At 42.4% G+C, this 23917-nt stretch overlaps 1 protein-coding gene across 1 annotated transcript in view; it reads left to right on the top strand.

Moving 5' to 3' along the window:
• The window catches only part of MTHFD1 (methylenetetrahydrofolate dehydrogenase, cyclohydrolase and formyltetrahydrofolate synthetase 1), a 121559-nt gene that overhangs the window by 13292 nt on the left and 84350 nt on the right, over positions 1–23917 (top strand). Inside the window, exons 2-8 of the mRNA XM_060754319.2 lie at positions 6913–6997; positions 9674–9733; positions 11157–11210; positions 13179–13315; positions 13706–13806; positions 15928–16064; positions 18421–18532. Of these exons, the coding sequence (XP_060610302.2) occupies positions 6913–6997; positions 9674–9733; positions 11157–11210; positions 13179–13315; positions 13706–13806; positions 15928–16064; positions 18421–18532 (686 nt within the window). The remainder of the gene's footprint in view (positions 1–6912; positions 6998–9673; positions 9734–11156; positions 11211–13178; positions 13316–13705; positions 13807–15927; positions 16065–18420; positions 18533–23917) is intronic.

Below are 23917 nucleotides of genomic sequence, written 5' to 3'. Positions count from 1 at the left end.
TAGCCTGGAGACCTCTCCTGAGTTCTGCCCATTTTTTCTCCAAATTCATTTAGAAGAGTCACGAGTTTGGCCCTTGTGGATCCCATGTGCCTTCAGTTAAACTGTACTACGGCATTGTCACACAACCCAGGAAATGAGCTAAAGATCTAAAAATCTAATGTTTTTGGTCATGCTGCAATACTTTCCCTTTTTCTGTTGCAGCAATGGGCTTCTATGCACAGAAGTAACTTGTGTTCTTAGGACTAATTGATTTGGAATGGCACACTTGCTAGAGCAGTGGTTCTCAACCTGTGGGTCCCCAGATGTTTTGGCCTTTGGAAGTCCCTGAACAGACTCAGAAGTGGAGTGGGCAGATGTAAAGACAACCTGGCAAAATGGCACTACCTAGAAGAAGCCCTTGACTGTGTGGATCATAATAAATTGTGGCAAGGTCTTGGTGGTATGGGCATACCAAATTACCTTATCTCTTTCCTGAGGAATCTGTATAAGGACTAAGTAGCAACAGTAAGAACTGACCATGGAACAACAGACTGTTTCAAGATTGGAAAAGGCATAAGGCAGGGTTGTATACTCTCACCCAACTTATTCAACTTGTATGCAGAACACATCATGCGATGTGCGGGGCTTGAGGAATGCAAGGCTGGGGTGAAAATTGCTGGAAGAAACATTAACAACCTTAGATATGCAGATGACACCACTTTGATGGCCAAAAGCGAGGAGGAGCTGAGGAGCCTTCTAACCAAGGTGAAAGAAGAAAGCGCAAAAGCCGGGTTGCAGCTAAACGTCAAAAAACCAAGATTATGGCAACAAGAATGATTGACAACTGGGAAATAAAGGGAGAAAACGTAGAGGCCGTGACAGACTTTGTATTTCTAGGCGCAAAGATTACTGCAGACGCAGACTCAGCCAGGAAATCAGGAGACGCTTACTTCTTGGGAGGAGAGCAATGTCCAATCTCGATAAAATAGTAAAGAGTAGAGACATCACACTGGCAACAAAGATCCGCATAGTCAAAGCAATAGTATTCCCTGTAGTCACCTACGGATGTGAGAGCTGGACCATAGGGAAGGCTGAGCGAAGGAAGATAGATGCTTTTGAACTGTGGTGTTGGAGGAAAGTGCTGAGAGTGCCTTGGACAGCGGAAAGATCCAACCAGTCCATACTTCAAGAAATAAAGCCTGACTACTCATTGGAGGAAAGGATATTAGAGACAAAGTTGAAGTACTTTGGCCACATCATGAGAAGAAAGGAAAGCTTAGAGAAGACAATTATGCTGGGAAAAATAGAAGGAAAAAGGAAGAGGGGCCGGCCAAGGGCAAGATGGATGGATGGTATCCTTGAAGTGACTGGATTGACCTTGAAGCAGCTGGGGGTGGTGACGACCGAGTTCTGGCATGGACTGGTCCATGAAGTCACAAAGAGTCGGAAACGACTGAACGAATGAACAACAACAAGAAGATCCTTCCATCTTGTGCGACTGTGGAGCAGAACAAACAACTCCGCATCTGTACGCTTGCCCACAATGTCCTGCCTCACACACAGAGGAAGAACTGTTTAAAGCTACTGACAATGCAGTCACTGTTGCCTATTTTTGGTCTAAAATTATTTTGCCACTTTTGTTCCCTCTACTTGATCAGTTTTATCCGAATTTATTTATGCAGTGCTTTTGACACAAAATAAATAGACTACACAACACTCTTTGACAGTACCTGGATACTTCTACTTTCAATATTTTTCCTTCTAATTCAATATATTTTTTATTGTTTCCAGGCCTACCGGACTCACCCATTTTAGGAAGCATGACAAAAAGTAACTAATTGGTGTTTTTTGGTAGAGTGAATCTATGAACCTTTGCATTAAGGACAGAAGGGAGGTGAATTAGGACAAACAGGAGTGTCTGTGAAATATTAACTTGCATTTAGAAAAGATGTCCTTCTGCAATTCTGCTCTCTTTGTTGATCTGGCTTTTTTCCTGTTGGAAACCATCTCGTCAGGTGGGCTAAATATTGTGAAATAAAAGCTAAGAGGTGAACTATTAACTGCTGACAGGCTTGATTCAAATGTTATCCTTGGAAATGCAGGATTGATCCCTGGCTCTGAGGACATAGGGAAGTGTGATCTGTGAATCTGTAACATCCAGGACCAGATCCAGGTTTGAGCAATGTGTTCCTTGATGGGACACTTTTTGGGATGCAGTGGCAAAAATCTGGATTGCTGAACCCAACCAAGCCTTTTAACATTTTCTCACAATACCTAGACAAATGCTAGATTGCACTGTAGAAAATGGAAAAGATGGGTTGATACAGCCATGCAGTATTTTGTGTCATTGCCCCAACCTTATTTTCCATCTTCATCACTATGATACTTCATCTTGTTAATGGGAAGTTTCCCACTGGAGTGGAAATCATCTATCGAACAGATGGCAAGCTATTTAACCTCAGCAGACTGAAAGCCAAAACCAAAGTTACAACAACATCTGTTATAGAACTCCAATATGCTGATGACAATGTCATCTGTGTGCATTCAGAAGAAGACCAACAAGCCACTCTAAACACCTTCGCAGAAGCATACGAGAAGCTTGGCTTGTCATTGCACCTTGAGAAAACCAAAGTGCTCTTCCAGCAGTGACCGGCCAATCCCTCTCCAATGCCAGAAATACAGCTTAATGGTGTAACATTAGACCATTTCCACTACCTTGGCAGCCACCTCTCCACAAAAGTCAACTTTGACACTGAAATTCAACACCACCTGAGCTCTGCCAGTGCAGCATTTTTCCCAATGAAGCAGAGAGTGTTTGAGGACCGGGACATCCGTAGGGATACCAAGGTGCTTGTTTATAAAGCTATAGTCCTCCTTACCCTGCAATATGCCTGCAAGATGTAGACAGCCTACAGACGTCACATGCAACTCCTGGAACGATTCCATCAGCGTTGCCTCTGAACAATCCTGCAAATCTCTTGGGAAGACAGTGTGCTGGAAGAAGCAAAGACCACCAGCATTGAAGCGATGGTCCTCCATCAAATCCGCTGGACCGGCCACATTGTCCGGATGCCGGACCGCCGTCTCACAAAGCAGTTACTCTATTCTGAACTCAAGAATGGAAAACGAAATGTTGGTGGGCAGGAAAAGAGATTTAAAGATGGGTTCAAAGCCAACCTTAAAAACTTTGGCATTGACACTGAGAACTGGGAAACCCTGGCCCTTGGTGCTCCAGCTGGAGGTCAGCTGTGACCAGTAGTGCTGTAGAATTTGAAGAGGCACAAATGGAGGGCGAAAGAGAGAAACGTGCCAAGAGGAAGGCGTGCCAAGCCAATCCCGACCAGGACCACCTTCCACCTGGAAACCAATGCCCTCACTACGGGAGAACACGCAGGTCGAGAATAGGGCTCCACAGTCACTTACGGACCCACCACTAGTACACCAGTCTTGGAAGACAATTCTACTCGGACAATGAGGAATTGCCTAAGGAAGGAAGGCAGTATTTTGTAATATGCCAGACCATATTAGGGTTTCCACCAAGATAGAGCCATCTTCATCTGAATCAGTTTGCAAAGAGATCTTGCATCGCTTTTGAGATTAACCAACAGAAAAATGTTTCAATAGACTCAAGTCTACTTCGTCAGCTGCCTAGGAACAGACCTCTATAGCTGTGAATGAGCCATGAATATGAATTAAGCTATGAATGGCTTAAGTAGGGTTCACTTTAACAGAAAACCTTCCTGTCTTTGGTAATTTCTGGAAAAATTAGGTGCCAAATAAAAGTACACTTGGTATCCTTGGATTCTGCATCCTGGATTCAGTCATATACATGCCTTGAATTTTCTTTTTAATCCAGAAAGCAAACCTTGACTTTGTCATTTTATTTATGGGACACAATTTGACTATACCATTATACAGGGGCTGCGGTGGCACAACAGGTTAAACTGTTGAGCTGCTGAGCTTTCTGACTGGGATGGGGTGAGCTCCCACTGTTAGCCCCAGCTTCTGCCAACCTAGCAGTTCAAAAACATGCAAATGTGAGTAGATCAGTAGGTTCCGCCTTGGCAGGAAGGGGAAAGGTGCTCAATGTAGTCATTCTGGCCACATGACCTAGGAGGTGTCTATGGACAACGCAGGTTTTTCGGCTTAGAAATGGAGATGAGCACCACCCCTAGAGCCGGAGATGAAAGGGGAACCCTTTATCTTTATCTGTGTATCTGTGTGTCATTGTTTCTGGGCATTGAATGTTTGCCTTTGTTTCTGTATATGCTGGAATCTGCCTTTAATCCGCTTGGGAAGATAGTGTGGAATATAAATATTATATTTTTTATTATTATTATTTGATACACAACAAGATTACTACACAGCAAACAAGATCACTGTGCTGGCTTTTGTATTTGATCATACGTCGGACACTTCCCAAGTTTCTAGGACTGTGTGATGTATCATCGAATAATGGGTGGAATCCAAGTAGTGGCCTTTTGTAGATGACTGATGGTAATTTTGTCAGCACCAATTGTTTTTAAGTGTAGACCAAGGTCTTTAGGCACTGCACCCAGTGTGCCAATCACCACTGGGATCACCTTTACTGGCTTGTGCCAGAGTCTTTGCAGTTCGATTGTTAAATCCTTATATCATGTCAGCTTTTCCAATTGTTTCTTGTCAGTTCTGCTGTTGACTGGGATTATTATTACTATTGCATATAGAATCATAGAATCAAAGAGTTGGAAGAGACCTCATGGGCCATCTAGTCCAACCCCCTGCCAAGAAGCAGGAATATTGCATTCAAATCACCCCTGACAGATGGCCATCCAGCCTCTGTTTAAAAGCTTCCAAAGGAGGAGCCTCCACCACACTCCGGGGCAGAGAGTTCCACTGCTGAACGGCTCTCATAGTCAGAAAGTTCTTCCTCATACAATGGGACTTCTGCATCCACAGATTTTGGTAACCAGGTGGGATCCTGAAATGATCCTGAAATGAAACCCTATTGGAGACCACACTATTATGAATTATTAGTGAAATAAAACCCCAATGGATGCCAAGGGCTCTTTGTATCCTAATCCCTTCCAGCTATCATTCTGTTATTCTAGAACTTCATGATTTTCAACCTTTTTAATTCTATAAGCTTGCCCTCTCACATCCTTACAACTCTTCATCAAGCACTGTCAAAATCAGTAGTCCCAAAATGGGCTGCATATTTTTTTATTTTCTAAATTATTTTTAAATACAGTATTGTATATACTCTACAAAATCGCAATCTGTCAACTGCAAAAGACCACCTTACTTGGATCTGTGCGCATCATTCAAAAATACATCACACAGTCCTAGGCGCTTTGGAAGTGTTTGGCTTGTGATTTTGTGATACAAAAACCAGCATATATCTCTCGTTTGCTGTGACATGCTGTGCTTTTGTGTCAGTAAAATAATAAAGAGTAAAATAATAAATATAATAATAGTAATAATAATAAATAGAATAATATAATAAATACAATAAAATAATACTAATAACAGAGTAAAATAGTAAATAACATTGATTTGAGTGTAAGCCGAGGAGAGATTTTCAGCCTTAAAGAGGGGATGAAAAACTAGGTTTATACTCAAGTATACACAGTACTTATCTGTTATCTGCAGTTGCCCTTGATGCTCACCAGATGGCGCTGGAAATGTGATCATGGTTGCTAGTTTTGCAAGGGACTGTTTTGCATCTTCAGAATGTGGCTTATTTGAGTTGTTAACATTGTTAACATTTGGATCTTTCTTTTGCATCTTTTGCACCTTACTAAAACTTTTGCACCAGTTGCGCCCGTATCTTGGGAAGCCTGATCTGGCCACAGTGGTCCACGCTCTTGTTACATTCCAAATAGATTACTGCAACATGGTCTACGTGGGGTTGCCCTTGAAGACTGTTCGGAAACTTCAACTGGTCCAGCGAGCGGCAGCCAGATTACTCACCGGAGCGTCATACAGGGAGCACACCACCACCCCCCTGTTGTGTCAGCTCCACTGGCTGCCGGTTCAGTTCCGAGCACAATTCAAGGTGCTGGTTTTGACCTACAAAACCCTATACGGTTCCAGTCTTCCACTACCTCCCGCCCCGGAGTTTGAGATGATCTGGGGAGGCCCTGCTCTCAACCCCACCGCTATCACAAGTGAGGTTGGTGGGGACGAGGAGCAGGGACTTCTCAGTAGTGGCCCCTCACCTGTGGAACTCACTCCCGGGGGAAATTAGGTCATCGACATCCCTCCTCTCCTTCAGGAGGAAATTAAAAACGTGGTTGTGGGACCAGGCCTTCGGGCAATCTGACAACTAGATAAGGACAATCAGATGACTAGGACTGACAGGACTGACAAAGTGGAATGGGAATTTGGACTATGAGATGGCGAACGCTGAACGTTAATTAGGTGAAATCTGTTTTATTGGTTTTATTGTTGCAATGCAGAAACTGATTGTTAATTGTTTAATTGCTGCTATATTGTTTTTATTCTACTGTTATGTTGATGCCGGCATCGAATTGTGCCTTTGTAAACCGCCCTGAGTCCCCTTCAGGATGAGAAGGGCGGGGTAGAAGTAACCCAAATAAATAAATAATAAATAAATAAATGTATTGGGATTGTTCCCACTCAGTGTGAGCTACCCCAGAGGGTTGTTCTATGGATGCAAGAGAATATATATTACCTTGAACTCTTTGGAGGAATATACTTCTAGCAAATTAATGTGATAGTGGGGTGACATAGGGTAGGTCTATACCAGGTATGGGCAATCTTCAGCCCTCCAGGTGTTTTGGACTTCAACTCCCACAATTCCTGACCTCAGGCCCTTTCCTTTCCCCCCTCAGCCACTTAAGCTGGGGCCTCCTTGGTGTTTCTCATTTTGTGGTTAATGCCTGCATTTTCTCTTTCTCCCCGTTCCCCACAAATCCCTTTCTCTTCTAGGCAAGTGAGGCAGAGACTGAAGAACCAGGTGGCCGAGCTGAAGGAGAGAGTCCCAGGTTTCAGGCCAGGCCTTGCGATTCTGCAGGTAACTATGAATACTTATGTGCTGATCTCAAAAAAGTTACTTTTTAGGATTGCAGTTTCCAGATCATTCTAGCCAACTTGTATGTATTATCTCGTGCAGCTTATTTATTTATCGTGTCAGCAGCGAACCAAACAGTTGTATTGTATTTTAGAAAAACACACAAAGTTTGCAAACTTGGCATTCTATTAAATGTCCCTTGACCAGTAGTTGGCCATTTAGAGTGCCTCTGGTGTTGCTGTAAGAAGGTCCTCCATTGAGCATGTGGCAGGGCTCAGACTGCAAAACACCAAAGTTTGCCCATGCCCAGGCTAATCCGGTTATGGGTAGGACTCGCATATCTCTCCGGGTGTGTGTGATTGCAACACCCATTATTCCCTATCCTGCTCCCTTAACCTCACCTGTACTTTAAATTGAATAATGAATTATATATCTTATCACATTTGATCCAGATCCATCATGCAAAGAATACACATAGCTCTCCAGATTTGGCTGGGCTGCAACTGCCATCATATTTTGCAGATGTGCTCCTGCAACCTAGCAACATTGTCCAATCCTCTTCCTTCATCATCTGAGTGCTGATGCTGCTAAAAATCCTCTATCTGGAAGGAGGAAAGGAATGATAACCACTTGATGAATGTAGAGGGCTGACTGTTGTTTCAAGCATGATCACCTGCAACACTGTACTAATGTTCACCTGTCATAGGTAATATATTATTATTTATACCCCAGACATGAATAGCTTTAGTTGTACTAACAGCTCATAGAATTGTGCACTGAGACTGTGGCGCAGCTGTCTGGAAGTCAGCTGCATTAGATCACTACTGACCAAAAGGTCATGAGTTTGAAGCCAGCCTGGGTCAGAGTGAGCTTCTGACCATTTGTGTAGCTTGCTGTTGACGTTTGCAGCCCGAAAGACAGTTGCATCTGTCAATTAGGAAATTTAGGTACCGCTTATGTGGGGCGGCTAATTTAACTAATTTATGACAGCATAAAAATCTCCAGCAAGCATGCAAAGAATGAGGAAGTACTCCATCAATGTCACAAATGGACAGTGAAGCGACAGCTCTCCTGGTGGCCAGAATACCCTTATGAAATTGGAATGTTAAATGGCCTCTATGTCTGTCTATATATGTTGTGTGCCTATGGCATTGAATGTTTGCCAAGTATATGTACATTGTAATCTGCCCTGAGTCCCCTGCGAGGTGAGAAGGGCGGAATATAAATACTGTAAATAAATAAATAAATAGAATGGTAGAATCATAAAATAATAGAATTGGAAGAGATGGGTCATGTAGTCCAAACCCATGCAATGCAGGAAAAGCACAATCAAAGTACCCCTGACAGATGGCCATCTAGCCTCTGCTTTAAAATTTCCAAGGAAGGAGCTTCCACCACACTCCAGTGCAGAGAGTTCTACTGTTCAACAGCTCGTATGGTTAGGAAGTTCTTCCTAATGTTTAGGTGGAATATCCTTTCTGTAATTTGAACCCATTGCTCCTAGTTCTAGTTTCCTGGGCAGCTGACAACAAACCTGATGACACTCTTTCACATATTTAAACATGGCTATCATGTCTCCTCTCAACCTTCTCCTGTGCTTACCCAGTTCTTTAAGACGCTCCTCATAGGTTCAAGATTATCTTATTTTGTCACTACAGCTAAAGCTAATCTGTACTGTTGTGTACGACTCAAGATACTAAATTGAAAGGCCAGTCCACAGAAATGGATAATATTTGCTTCCAGATCATAATTGCGATCCAGAGTTTTGCTCATGCACAGACTTTTCATTCTCTCCTCCAGAACAAACAGCCAACATGGGATTTGCATTACAGCAGCATTTGTTACCATGGAGGAGAATGAGAAAATTGCTTTCCATCAGGAGATCATGACCTCTAAGCTGTTTTCTTTTTGAGTCCATGTACTGAGCCAGCATTGCAGACAAAATCAAAATGAGAAAAGCAACAGAGTTCGGCACATAGCTACTGTTCACTGCCAATTTCTTCTCTGCAAAGCCTTCTTAGGAAAGCAGGTTTTTTTCAGAGGAGAACCAATGGTTTGGGAAGTGCTTTGGAATGAAAATACATTGTTTTCTCCATTTTGAGAATTTTATCATCTTCTGCATATGTGTTTGTACATATTAATGCATATTAGTGCAGTAGAATCTAGACTGACAAAAGGAAGCTGGGTTGGAAATAAGGGTGCGTCTACACTGCCGAATTAATGAAGTTTGACAGCACTTTAACTGCTGTGGCTCAATGCAATAAAATCTTGGAGTTTGTAGTTTAATGAGACCTCACGGCTCTTTCGCATTGAGTACTAAAGACTTTGTAAAACTACGAGGGTTGAATGAAAAGTAATGCCTCCACCTTCATAACTCCTCAACAGATGGCAGTACTGGTATGTGACAGGTACTGGCTTGTTCAGTAGACTCTCCTCTACAGTTCCATTTCGGTGGGAAGCCTTAGCATTGAACAGTTGTGTTGTTAAAGTTCAAAGTATGGAACCCATGGCTGTCAAAGTGGTACCAAACTGCATTAAATCTATACTAAAGATACCCTCTAAAGGACTGAAGCCCCTTCCTCTTTCCAAAGAATGACAGCACATCCTTTCTAAAGGCTGTGCTGTCATAACCTTTTATCTGTGGGACTTCTCTGACTCTCAACTCGCTTTTTCTTATAGGTTGGTGATCGGGATGATTCAAATCTCTATATTAGCATGAAGCTAAAGGCTGCTGCTGAGGTAAGACTTCACCCCAGACTGGGGTGGACAGAGTGTGGCCTGTGGTCAATGGACCTACTTTTGTCACTATCAGGAGTACAAAAGAAATTTCCCCTCCGAAATGCCCCAAAATGACCTCTAATGGTATGGAGACTATTTCCATCATGTTTTCCTCCTTCTGAGTGACCTCCAGTTGTCCTCCAATTTTGGAAAATGGGAATCTCCATAACCTTCTGGGAAATGGACATTCGTAACCTTTTGGGAAAACCAGGAATCTTTTGGAAAGGCACGACCTTATTAGAAATCATTCGGTGGCGCAGTGGGTTAAACCGCTGAGCTGCTAAACTTGTTGACCAAAAGGTCGCAAGTTTGAATCCGGGGAGCGGCTTCAGCTTCTGCTGTCAGCCCCAGCTTCTGCCAATCTAGCAGTTTGAAAACATGTAAATGTGAGTAGATCGAAAGGTACCACTTCGACGGGAAGGTAACGGCGCTCCATGCAGTCATTCCGGCCACATGACCTTGGAGGTGTCTATAGACAACACCAGCTCTTCGGCTTACAAATGGAGATGAAAACCACCCCTCAGAGTCAGATGTGACTGGACTTAATGTCAGGAGAAAACTTTTACCTTTAACATTTTGTAAAGTACGATCTTCCTGATAGCCCTGGATCTGAGTGGGTGGATGAGTGTCAAGAGCCTGCTCTTAAACTGATCATCGTTTTTATTGGAATACAAGTCCCATCATCCCCAGGTTTTGTAGTGAAGGGGTAAGGATACTGGGAGGTGCAGGCAGGTAAGTACAATGAGCTGTCTAACCAGTTAGGAAATGCTAACCCAGGCATGGGCAAACTTTGTCCCTCCAGGTGTATTGGACTTCAATTCCCACAATTCCTAACAGCCTGTAGGCTGTTAGGAACTGTGGGAGTTGAAGTCCAAAACACCTGGGGAGCCCAAGTTAGTCCATGTTTGTTCTATCCTGTGGAATTCTGGTGGTTTAGGGAGAATTCTCAAATATTTCCTCACTGGGACTGTAAATCCCAGGATTTCGTAGGTTGGACCCACAGTAGAATCATAGCAGTATAATCCTGTTGTGTGGAAGAACAGAAGATGGAGATATGTGATCGTGGCTTTTCCACAATGTATTGCAATGGCGGCCCCTTGCCCTGGACCACACAATGAGAAGATGCAGTGTTGCTGTGGCAACATGGGTGCATCTTTTCTGACCCCTTGGAATGATGTGTAAGCCAAACATAATTCACCTCTGTTTCTATGTCCCTCTCTAAACATTGCCAAAACCGTCTTGGAGTGCAGGGCAGAAAGGGTTCAGCTCAGTTCTGTGTTGTGAGGATCCTCAAGGGCATTTCAGTCTGATCAGAATCATCTTGTCACATTTCATCTAATTACGTCTCAACTCGTTTTTGTTTTAATCCTTCTTATTGTTCCAGATTGGGATCAATGCCAATCATGTCAAACTACCGAACACAGCTACGGAAGCCGAGGTAATTGCTTTCTCTTTGTGTGGGATTGAAATCTCATTTATTCTCTATCCTAATTGTTATCCAGATCTTTGAATGCAGTTGTTTATATAACCCAAGTGGCAACGACTATGTACAAAAGGGATGGGTGACATAGAAGTCTGCAAAAACAGACAGACAGATAGATAGGAAATAGATTGAGAAAGAAATACCTCCCAAAAAGTCCATATAAGTTGGACTGTTTTGCAAACTGATAAAGCCAACTGAGAAGGGAAGAAGCAAAAGGCCAAAAAGTGGGAGAATAATGGAAAGGGGTGATTGGAAAAGGAAAATGAAGGAAGAGAAATGGATATAAAAATATGGAGTAATTCTATTATCTAGCTAGATGTTTTTATGTATGGAAGAGAAATGTATTCATAAAAACCAATCGAGAAAAGCTATTACAGTGGACGCTCAATTAACTGGTACCCATGGGGATTTGTAGGCACAGATAAATGTATTTTCTGGCTGTTTGAAAGTTACTATTGATACTATACTCCATACCATTCCATATCATAAACTCTGCATTGTTTTGATATTAATAATTCAAATACAGTAAATAAAGACAAACTTGATTTAATGTAACAGTTTTACTGTGTTATAAAAACAGTTTTGTGAACGTATCAAGGACTATTGATTTTATTTGCAGTTGCCTGAGAGTTCCATTTGCTTGAGTTATGGTTAACTAAAACTGTACTATAATTTAATGTTGTTGAGCTCTGATACCAGAGTCCTCCTACTTTAGAAAAAAGCCAAATGAGATTGAATATACATAGGCTCCTTCTACACTGCCATCTGTGGCCAGGAAATCAGAAGACGCTTACTTCTTGGGAGGAGAGCAATGTCCAGTCTCGATAAATAGTAAAGAGTAGAGACATCACACTGGCAACAAAGATCCATTGCCTAGTCAAAGCCATGGTATTCCCTGTAGTAACCTACGGATGTGAGAGCTGGACCTTAGGGAAGGCTGAGCGAAGGAAGATAGATGCATTTGAGCTGTGGTGTTGGAGGAAAGTTCTGAGAGTGCCTTGGACTGCGAGAAGATCCAACCAGTCCATTCTCCAGGAAATAAAGCCCGACTGCTCATTGGAGGGAAGGATACTAGAAACAAAGTTGAAGTACTTTGGCCACATCATGAGGAGACAGCAAAGCCTAGAGAAGACAATTATGCTGGGGAAAGTGGAAGGTAAAAGGAAGAGGGGCCAAACAAGGGCAAGATGGATGGATGGCATCCTTGAAGTGACTGGACTGACCTTGAAGGAGCTGGGAGTGGTGACGGCCGACAGGGAGCTCTGGCGTGGACTGGTCCATGAGGTCACGAAGAGTCGGAAACAACTGAATGAATGAACAACACACTGCCATCTAAAATCCAGATTATCTGACTTGAATTGGATTATCTGGCAGTGTAGACTCAGATAATCCAGTTCAAAGCAGATAATGTGGATTATCCATTTGATAATCGGGATTATATGACAGTGTAGAAGCGGCCTCATTGCACCCAGAAAGTTGATCAACAACAAGTTGTTCCTGTTGTTTTTGTTTCTATCCCACTTTCCCCCCAGTTTGGGATTCAAAGCACCTTACAGCAAAATTTAAAAAACCCACATTGTTAAAAATCCACAAGACACATAAGTTAAAATGAAAGATAACTATCAAAACATTAAAACCACGTTAAAACATGTCATTAAACACACACATCAGAAACACACAAGGATAACAGTTAAAAAGTTCCAGCACATTGTTTAGGTAAAATGGGTCTTAGTTTCGCTCATCAAATGCCAGTCAAAATGCAGAAGTTATTAATAAGAAATAAGGATGGAAAGTTAAACAGAGTAGCCAGACCGTAAAAAGAATTATCAGACATTTCTACTTCTAAGAGAAGTGAGAAGATGAGTGATGACCCATCTGTTCTCAAGTTTTGTGTATTTCTTCCCTCCCATGGCTTCTTTTCAGGTGCTGAGATGCATCCATGGCCTGAATGAAGATCCTGCGGTGCATGGGTTTATCGTACAGTTGCCTCTGGATTCCAACAAGCCCATCAACACTGAGAAAATAACCAATGCTGTATCACCCGAGAAGGATGTGGATGGGTAGGTTTGCTGTTACTTGCCATGGCAATTTTAGGCTGTGAAATGACATCCTGTGCATCCTGTGTCTAGCTAAATTCTGTACATATTATGCCTTTCATTGTACAGTTGGAAGGCACTCCAAAGGCCATTTAGTCCAACCTGCAGATAGATAAATAAATAATAAATAATAAATAAATAAATAAATAAATAATAAGTATACAACTAAAGCATTCCCATAAGATAGCCGCCCAACCTTTGTTTTAATGTCCTCCAAAGGAGGAGCATCCGCAACCCTCTAAGGCAGTCTATTCTTTTGCTTTCAGTAAATAGATTTCTGCTAAAGTTTAGGTGTAATCTCTTTTGCATTCATTGGTTTCAGAGAAATTGAAATGTGCAATTTTTGTTTTTCAGCTTAAGCAGCATCAATGCAGGCAAACTCTCACGTGGTGACCTTGGCGACTGCTTCATCCCATGTACCCCCAAAGGATGTTTGGAGCTCATCAGGCAAACAGGTGAGCAAAGAAACAATATTTGGGACTTTGCACCAGCATCGCCTAGCGCCTTCTTATGAAACAAAACTGAGAATAATTACTTTTGCTGTGTTGGAAGTGATCAGGAAAGAGCCATTGTTCAGAGACAGAATACATATTTTTCATGCAGAAAGTCCCAGGTTGAAATATTGGAATGTTCTGCTAGAGATGTACTTCTACTTGGAAATCTATGAAGATGTTCAATGTATTGTCGAAGGCTTTCATGGCTGGAATCACTATGTTCTTGTGGGTTTTTTCAGGCTATATGGCTATGTTTTAGAGGCATTTCTCCTGACGTTTCACCTGCATCTATGGCAAGCATCCTCAGCTCTGAGGATGCTTGCCATAGATGCAGGCGAAACGTCAGGAGAAATGCCTCTAAAACATGGCCATATAGCCTGAAAAAACCCACAAGAACTTATGAAGATGTTGTCAATACAAGCCAGTGATTATCGTATCTTTCCTATCAAGTCCCACTGATAACTTTATTTAAAAATGCAAAGTTTTTGAATTCCAAATTTAGAATCTTGACCTTATATGCCCATCTAGTCCAGTATTGTCCACTCTGAATGACAGACATACTTTGTAGTTCTTGTTGTTGTATTCCTTCAAGTAGTTTCTAACTTGCCTAAGGTGAACCAATCATGAGGTTCTCTTGGTAGGATATGCTCAGAGGGAGGTTGTGTGTGCTTTCATCTGAGGCTGAGAGTGTGTGACTTGTCCAAGGTCATCCTGGTGGTTTCCATAGCTGAGCAAGAATTCAAACCATGGACTACGGGGTGATACTGTAGTGCTTAAAACTCTACACCATATTGGCTTTCTAGCAAAAGTACTACAAAGTCAAAAAGGGATCTTTCCTGTCTCTTGCCCTAGATGTTCGGGGTGAAATCTTGAATCTTGTATATTCAAAACAAGCATGGTGAGTTCAGGAACAGGAAGCCATGAAACAGATGGAACTCTCAATAGGTTATGAAGTACACAAGTTGTATTGTGTGCTGTAGTGTAACAATATGATTTGAGTGTTAAACTAAGACCCTGGAGACCAGAACTTGATTCTCCTTTCAGTCATGGAAACCTATTGGGTGACCTTGGATGGGTCATATATTCTCAGTTCCAGAAAACCCTAAGGAAAAAAGTTGGTTTTTCCTTAGGGTGGCCATAAGTCAGAAGATAACTTGAAGGCACATAACAACAACAACAACATTCCTCCAGAATTTTTCTAGGCCAGTGGTTCTCAACCTTCCTAATGCTGCGACCTCTTAATACAGTTCCTCAGATTGTGGTGACCCCCAACCATAAAATTATTTTTGTTGCTACTTCGTAACTGTAATTTTGCTACTGTTATGAATTGTCATGTCAATGTCTGATATGCAGGATGTATTTTCATTCCCTGGAAGAAATTTGACACAAATACCCAATACACCCAAATTTGAATACTGGTGGAGTTGGGGGAGAATTGGTTAGTAATTTGGGAGTTGAAGTTGATGGTATTTATAGTTAATTTACAATCAAAGAATATTCTGAACTCCCCCAACGATGGAATTGAATCAAATTTGGCACACAGAACACCCATGACCAACAGAAAATACTGGAAGGTTTTGTTGGGCAATGACTGTGAGTTTTGAAGTTGTAGTTCACCTACCTCCAGAGATCACTGTGAACTCAAACAATGATGGATCTGGACCAAACATTGCATGAATACTCAATGTGCCCAAATGTGAACACTGGTGGATTTATAGTTAATCTACAATCAAAGAGCACTCTGAATCTACCCCACAATGGATCTGCTCCAAACTTGGCACACTACCTTCATGGGCAGCATTGAATACTGGTGAGGTTCGGTGGGGTGGTTGTTTTTGAATTCTGGGAGTTGTAGTTCACCAACACCAAAAAGGAAGAGAAGGACAGGTGGAGAGATCTTCAGCCTTCTCTGCCAAAAGGGTTCCTAAGACCATCAGAAATATGCATTTTCCGAGGTCTTTGGTGACCCCTCTGACACCCCCCCTTGCGACCCCCTCCCCCAGGGATTCTGATTTCCAGGTTGAGAAACACTGGTGTAGGCTTTCTAAAACTTGGATTCCAAATCTGACCTCTGTTTTTCAGGTGTTCAAGTGGCAGGCAAAAGAGCCGTGGTCATTGGGCGCAGCAAGATAGTTGGGGCTCCAATGCATGACCTGCTGCTCTGGAACCATGCGACAGTGACTACCTGCCACTCCAAGACTGCGTCGCTGGAAGAGGAGGTAAGACTGGAAGAATGGTTATTGATTGTCATTGCTATGCCACTGGCTGTTGGTGTGGCACAGCATGCTTTGGGTTTCAGGAGAGGAAAATGCCACCCCTTTGAGATCTGTGTGTATTGCTCAGTTCTGAGCTCAATTCAAGCCACTGCTCACTTGGACGTGTAATAATTATATTTAGAATTTCCAACCGAAGATCTCTAGTGCCTCAAAAAATTGCAACTATTGGATGCAACCATGGGAAATAAAATGGTGTCAACAGGCTGTGATGGTGTAGTGTGAAAGATACCTTTGCTGTGACAGTTCTTGACAATTCAGTGTTTTGACACTGACTGAGTAATTTTCTCTAAGAAAGGCAGGTGTCATATCTATGAAACCCTGTTTACCTCTCTATGTGGACTGATGAGGAGGCAGAATACACTTGGCACTCTTAAAACATTTCTATTTAAGCTAAGTAGGAAGAAATGCTATGGGAAAGGAGGCCCAGGTCTGACCCTGTTGAGCTGCAGACTCCCCAAACCCTTTGCCAGCATTGGCATTGGTGAGGAATGCTGGGAGCTGCAGTCCCAACAATACCTTGAAGGGCCATCTCCCAACCACCTAGGGATGAACAAGGGGTACAGTCCTGGACTTTATTGTATACTGTTGTTGGTCTGTTGTAGATAAAAGTTTTGCCTAACATAAAGCCTTGTCATGTCCAACTCTGCGGGTGGTGCTCATCTCCATTCTAAGCTGAAGAGTCGGCATAGTCCGTAGACACCTCCAAGGTCATGTGGCCAGCATGACTGCATGGAGCGCCATTATCTTCCCACAGAAGCAGTACCAATTGATTTACTCACATTTGCATGTTTTCAAAATGCTAGGTTGGCAGAAGCTGGACCTAACAGCTGGAGCACACCCCACTCCCGGGAATCGAACTGCCAACCTTTCAGTCAGCAAGTTCAGCAGCTCAGCGGTTTAACCCGCTGTGCCACCAGGTGGCCCTGGTCCGTTGTACAGCTATAGTATTGTAGCACTTCAAATTATGCTTAAGGGTTTCATGAGCAAATGTCAAAAACTCCTTGCTTATGGAAAAGTAGTTTGGGAAGAACATATCCAATCTAATTTGCTTCCATATTTTTTGCAGCCAGTGGTTCTCAACATTCCTAATGCCATGACCCCTTAATACAGTTCCTCATAAAATTATTTTTGTTGCTACTTCATAACTGTAATTTTGCTACTGTTATTAATCGTCATGTAAACATCTGGTATGCAGGATGTATTTTCATTTCCTGGATGAAATTTGGCACAAATTCCTAATACACACAAATTGAATACAGGTGGGGTTGGGGATTGATTTTGTCATTTGGGAGTTGAAGTTGATGGGATTTATAGTTAACTTGCAATCAGAGCAATCTGAACTCCACCAATGATAGAATTGAGCCAAACTTGACACACAGAACTCTTCTGACCAAGAGAAAATCCTGGAAGGGTTTGGTGGGCATTGACCTTGAGTTTTGGAGTTGTAGTTCACCTAACTCAAGAGATCACTTTGGACTCAAACAATGATGGATCTGGACCAAACTTGGCATGAATATTTAATGCGTCCAAATGAGAACACTGGTGGAGTTTGGGGAAAACAGACCTTGACATTTGGGAGTTGTAGTTACTGGGATTTATCGTTAAACTACAATCAAAAAGCACTCTGAATCCAGCCCACAATGAATCTGCACCAAACTTGGCACACTACATGGGCAGCATTTAATACTGTTGGGGTTGGGTAGGGTGGTTGTTTTTGAATTCTGGGAATTGTAGTTCGCCAACACCAAAAAGGAAGAGAAGGACAGGCAGAGAGATCTTCAGCCTTCTCTGCCAAAAGGGTTCCTAAGACCATCAGAAATATGCATTTTCTGATAGTCTTTGGCGACCCTCTGACACTTCCCTTGCGACCCTATTTCCCTATTGAATTTACGATCCATTAGCATGTTATCAAATCATGCTAGCCTTGTGTATACAAGGAATAAGGCATTTTATCTAACAAACAAGTACATGTGAATGAAAACCCAGAGTATATGCTGAAAAGTAAAAGGTCAGTTAATCCCAGGGTATTTGGAGATTGGCTTTTGGATGGTTCTTCTTTGATGTTGATTCCTGAAGTGGAAGCTGTTTGCTGCTCAACTCAGTTGGTGTGGAAAGAAACATTGATTAGCTATCATAGTCGTGTCTGAAATTGTTCACATTTTTATTGATCTCGGTGAAACGTGTTCCTTTTGTTCATTCGTTAAAAAAAACCTTCAAACAAGAAGAAGGCTATAACAGAGAAAGACAACAAAACCTGGTTTGAAATCTTGTTTTGATGCAAAATGTTGGGTTTTTTCAGGTCAGTAAAGCCGATATTTTGGTGGTTGCTGCTGGCAAAGCTGAGATGGTGAAAGGAGAATGGATCAAACCTGGCGCCATAGTGATTGACTGTGGGATTAACCACATACCAGGTAATATAAAAATGTTTTTTAAAAATACTAGAGTAGAAGGTGAATAGGAGAGAGAGGACGGGAATTGTTTCCTTTCATGTTTTCCTTGAATTTCCTCAGGTAGGTCTGATCTGTTATGAAGATGTGTGCAAAAACAAAGTGAAAGAAAACCAATTAAAACCTCATTAAGTCCAAAATCTGAAGCAAATTTCAGAGTAAGTTTTGGATGAAAACATTCCTGGGTCAAAAAACAAAAGATGGGACTCACGGCTTCAGTATATTGTGAGCATAAAATATAATGTATATACTTGAGTATAAGCCAATCCAAATATAAGCTGAGGCACCTAATTTTACCATTAAAAAAACTGGGAAAATGTATTGTCGAAGGCTTTCATGGCTGGAATCACTAGGTTCTTGTGGGTTTTTTCAGGCTATAGAGCCATGTTCTAGAGGCATTTCTCCTGACGTTTCGCCTGCATCTATGGCAAGCAGAGACCTCTACCTCTGAGGATGCTTGCCATAGATGCAGGCGAAACGTCAGGAGAAATGCCTCTAGAACATGGCTCTATAGCCCGAAAAAACCCACAAAAACTGGGAAAAGTTATTTTCTCGAGTATAAGCCGAGGGTGGGAAATGCAGCCGTTACTGCTAACATTGGAATATATTTTAATTATGTTTAATATGTATTAATTTTAATCCAAGGTATTTTTAAGTAAACACTGTATATTATAAGGCACTATGCAAGTGCCACTTGTAAGCTGCCTTGAGTGCCCCTCGGGGTAGAGAAAGGCGGGATAGAAATAAAGTAAATACATAAAATAAATACTGGTAAATTTCAAAATAAAATAAATGCCAATAAAATTACAATGCTTCTAGAACATGGCCATATAGTCGGAAAAAGCCTTCGACAATAAAATTACATTAATTGAGGAATTAGTATCATAGAATCAAAGAGTTGGAAGAGACCTCATGGGCCATCCAGTCCAACCCCCTGCCAAGAAGCAGGAATATTGCATTCAATTCACCCCTGACAGATGGCCATCCAGCCTCTGTTTAAAAGCTTCCAAAGAAGGAGCCTCCACCACACTCCGGGGCAGAGAGTTCCACTGCTGAATGGCTCTCACAGTCAGGAAGTTCTTCCTCATGTTCAGATGGAATCTCCTCTCTTGTTGTTTGAAGCCATTGTTTCGTGTCCTAGTCTCCAGGGAAGTAGAAAACAAGCTTGCTCTCTCCTCCCTGTGGCTTCCTCTCATATATTTCGCCCTCCTCTGGATTCTGGATTGTGTCCATAGGAGGGCAACTAAAATGATCAAGGGTCTGGAGAACAAGCCCTATGAGGAGCGGCTTAAAGAGGTGAGCATGTTTAGCCTGCAGAAGAGAAGGCTGAGAGCAGACATGATGAGGGCCATGTATAAAGATGTGAGGGGAAGTCATAAAGAGGATGAAGCAGGCTTGTTTTCTGCTGCCCTGGAAACTAGGACATGGAACAATGGCTTCAAACTACAGGAAAGGAGATTCCATCTGAACGTTAGGAAGAACTTCCGGATTGTGAGAGCCATTCAGCAGTGGAACTCCCTACCCTGGAGTGTGGTGGAGCTCCTTCTTTGGAGGCTTTTAAACAGAGACAAGATGGACATCTGTCGGGGGTGCTTTGAATGCGATTTTCCTGCTTCTTGGCAGGGGGTTGGACTGGATGGCCCATGAGGTCTCTTCCAACTCTATGATTCTCTATGATTCCAAAATCTCTCAGCCAGTCATGGAGTTGTACTCTAAAAAGTATAAAGCCAACTTTATAGTGAAGTAAGCTGCATGAGTCAATTTCCATCAGAGGAATTTGTCATCAGGATGACATCCTGTTTGAACATGATGAACGGTCAGCAGCAAGGCCAAGGGGCTTTCATGGTCTATTGAGTAGGTTGATTTTGATTGAAGTCATTACTCATTTTTGAGCGGCAACTATTACTCTGTGACTAGTAGCACACAAGGACAAGGTGTGTCACGGTGGGTGGGTGATTAGCCACAACTTGTATTAGAGTTGAGAAGCAAAAGATAAAACGCCTCTTCTCAGATTGCTTTCTGTGTGTTGAGGAAGCAACGGGTGGGAAACTGCCAATCCAGAGTGTACCAAATGTGCATTGCTGTCTCAGTTGTCATAGGAAACATTAAGAGTGGCAGTCAAATCAGATTCTGGGCTGCGTGGCACTGAGTGCTTTAGTATATCTTCCCTTTAGTCACTCTTTTTACCTCTTCCACCATCCTGACTCAGCAGTAGCCAGAGAACCTACTCCTGTTGGAGCTCAGCCTGTGATTGTGTTGAAGGACCAGGGTGTCTTAGATGTGGGGAGTGATGACAATGAGTTTCAAGAAGGTAATGGTCTGGTCAATGATATTGATGCAGAGAATGACCAGGAGATCCCTGTTCAAAGAGTAGTTTCTCATGAGAATGTCCCTGAAGGGTGTGGCTCCCTGAATTGCTATCAGAGAATTCCCATGATTTGGAGCTTGAGAACAGCTCGGCACCTGGCCCAGCAGCAGAAATTAATGAGCAAATAGATAGACGGGAGGTGATTAGTCAAAACAGAAGAGCAGAGCAGTGCCTTCTCTAAGTCAGGGGAAAGGCACCACAGTTTTTTTTTCTTGGGATTCAACTGCCTCCCTTCTGTTTTGGGTTGTGTTTTCAACAGTATAACACTATTGCTCTATAATATTTCCTAAATCTCCTGGACTTGAACACCCAGGTGTCTTCTCTAAGTCAGGGGAAAGGCACCAAAGTAATTGGGGGGCGGGGTTCAACTGCCTCCCTTCTCTTTGTCTAAGTTTCCCCACTGTTAGTACTGTTTCTCCCTATTGTGCATGCGCGTCCGACATTAACAAATCGATTCAGAAGTTTCAGAAAGTTTCAAGAAAAGTTCAGAAAAATTTGGAAGTGACTTTAGAATTTAATCACCAATGCCCCCTACTTTTGAACACAGTTTAGAAACATTTGGGTGGTTGTAGATTTTTCAGGCTGTATTGCCATGTTCTAGAAGCAGTCTCTCCTGACGTTTCGCCTGCATCTATGGCAGGCATCCTCAGAGGTTGTGAGGTTTTCTGGTTTTCTGGATTATATTAGAGAAGTGTGGACTTTGTTTTCATGGACTTTGCTGAACTTTACCCTGGACTATTTTGTTCCTGCTTATCTTCTTACCTAATTGGATTTACCTATTTCTTTAAAGTGCTTTTTACTTTGCTGCTTTTTAATTATCTCCAAGAAAAGGATTGCTTTCCTATTCAACATGTGGCATTTTAAAGCCAGAGGACTTTTCCTGTCCTGGAGTGTAACAGTAAGTGTCTAGAGACATATTGAGTCTAGACATTTTTAGATTCTCCGGTGCAACTTTGTGGTGGATATTGATCACAGTATTATGCTGGAGGCCCTTGACAAAATATATTAAATCCACAAAAGTATAACCAGCAAATGTGAAAGGCTGGCTAGTTCGTTGCTTCCCGCAGACTCGCTCTGCAAGTTAGGAGCATGTTGCTCTTCTGTATATCTACCGATTGGGGCCTTGCATCTTATTGTTTGGCCAAGTTTTGAATGAAATCACTACCGCATTGACATCCCCAAGATTTGAATTAATGAACCAATAATTGGATTGCATAACATTGCCTTTTTTAGTAGCAGTACCTCTCTGGGCTTCTCCCCCTCGTCCCCCTTCTTCTTCACTTTGAAATCCTGGCTCTTGGGCGCTTAAATAAGAGGATTAGTCACACCTGTCAAGCTGTTGCAATCCTCCACCCCCTTAGTGCACTTTCACAGAGATTGCAGTTATAAGTGATCAGTCATTTATTGCAATTATCTAATGGTAGGGTTGAAGGTTTTTTAAAAAGCACAGTTCCTGTGATTTTAATGACATTTAAGGCTCTCTCTAAAGTAATTCATCAACACAGAGGAGATACAGAAGCTGCTTTTTGGTTAGATCAGGCGCTGCATCTACACTGTAGAATTAATGCAGTTTGACTCCACTTTAACTGTTATGGCTCAGTGCTATGGAATTCTGGGAGCTGTAGTTACACAAGGCAGTGGTGCAATGAGTCAAACCCTTGTGCCAGCAGGACCGCTGACGGACAAGTCAGTGGTTTGAATCTGGGAAGAGCGGGTTGAGTTCCCTCTGTCAGCTACAGCTCTCCATGCAGGGACATGAGAGAAGCCTCCCAAAAGGATGGTAAAGCACCAAACATCCTGGGCAACGTCCTTGCAGACAGCCAGTTCTCTCACACCAGAAGTGACTTGCAGTTTATTATTTATTATTTATTTATTTCACAGTTTTGTATACCGAGCTTCTCAACCTCGTTGAGGGACTCAGCCCGGTTTACAGCCATAAAAACATATACATTCATTAAAATATCATATATCACAAATTAAAAACCAACTTTAAAAACACTATATATAAAACTACAGTGGTCAGTCGTCCTAATAAGATGGATCTATATCCACTTCCATCCAGAGTCCTATGATGTTGTCTCATTCCTCGAAAGCCTGACTCCACAGCCACGTCTTTACCCGTTTCCTAAATGTTAGGATGGATGGGGCGGTTCTGGCCTCCAGAGGGAGAGAGTTCCAGAGTCGTGGGGCCAACACCGAGAAGGGCCACCACCGAGTTTCCCAAGGGGAGGCGGGGGGGGGGGGGCTCCTATGCCACAGGAGAGGAGCCTCCGGTGGCGCAGTGGGCTAAAGCACTGAGCTGCTGAACTTGTTGACCGAAAGGTCACATGTTCGAATCCGGGGAGCGGCGTGAACTCCCACTGTCAGCCCCATCTTCTGCCAATCTAGCAGTTCAAAAACATGCAAATGTGAGTAGATCAATAGATACTGCTCCGGCGGGAAGGTAACGATGCTCCATGCAGTCATGCCGGTTACATGACCTTGAAGGTGTTTATGGACAACGCTGGCTCTTTGGCTTAGACATGGAGATGAACACCAACCCCCTGAGTCGGACACAACTAGACTTAATGTCAGTGGAAAACCTTTACCTTTACCTTATGCCACAGGATGCAGGCGCCTCACACAACTTCTGCTTGATCTTTCCTTGTGCTTTAACCCAAACTCAGCAAGTATTTCCTATATATCTTGGCTTCCTTGTAGTTCATTTATATAGGGGAAGCAGTTCAGTAAAGGAAAGAGAAAGGAGTACACAATTGCAGATAGCTAAGATTCTTCGATATACAGCAGAGTCTCGCTTATCCACCATAAACGGGCCGGCAGAAAGTTGGATAAGCAAAAATGTTGGATAATAAGGATTAAGGAAAAACCTATTAAACGTCAAATTACGTTATGATTTTACAAATTAAGCACCAAAACATCTATGTTTTACAACAAATTGACAGAAAAAGCAGTTCAATACATGGTAACGTTATGTAGTAATT

The sequence above is a fragment of the Anolis sagrei genome, chromosome 1 (assembly GCF_037176765.1).
Source record: "Anolis sagrei isolate rAnoSag1 chromosome 1, rAnoSag1.mat, whole genome shotgun sequence".
Classification (NCBI taxonomy): domain Eukaryota; kingdom Metazoa; phylum Chordata; class Lepidosauria; order Squamata; family Dactyloidae; genus Anolis; species Anolis sagrei.
Note: the sequence above shows the minus strand (reverse complement) of the source record. Positions and strands in the feature narration are given on the sequence as shown.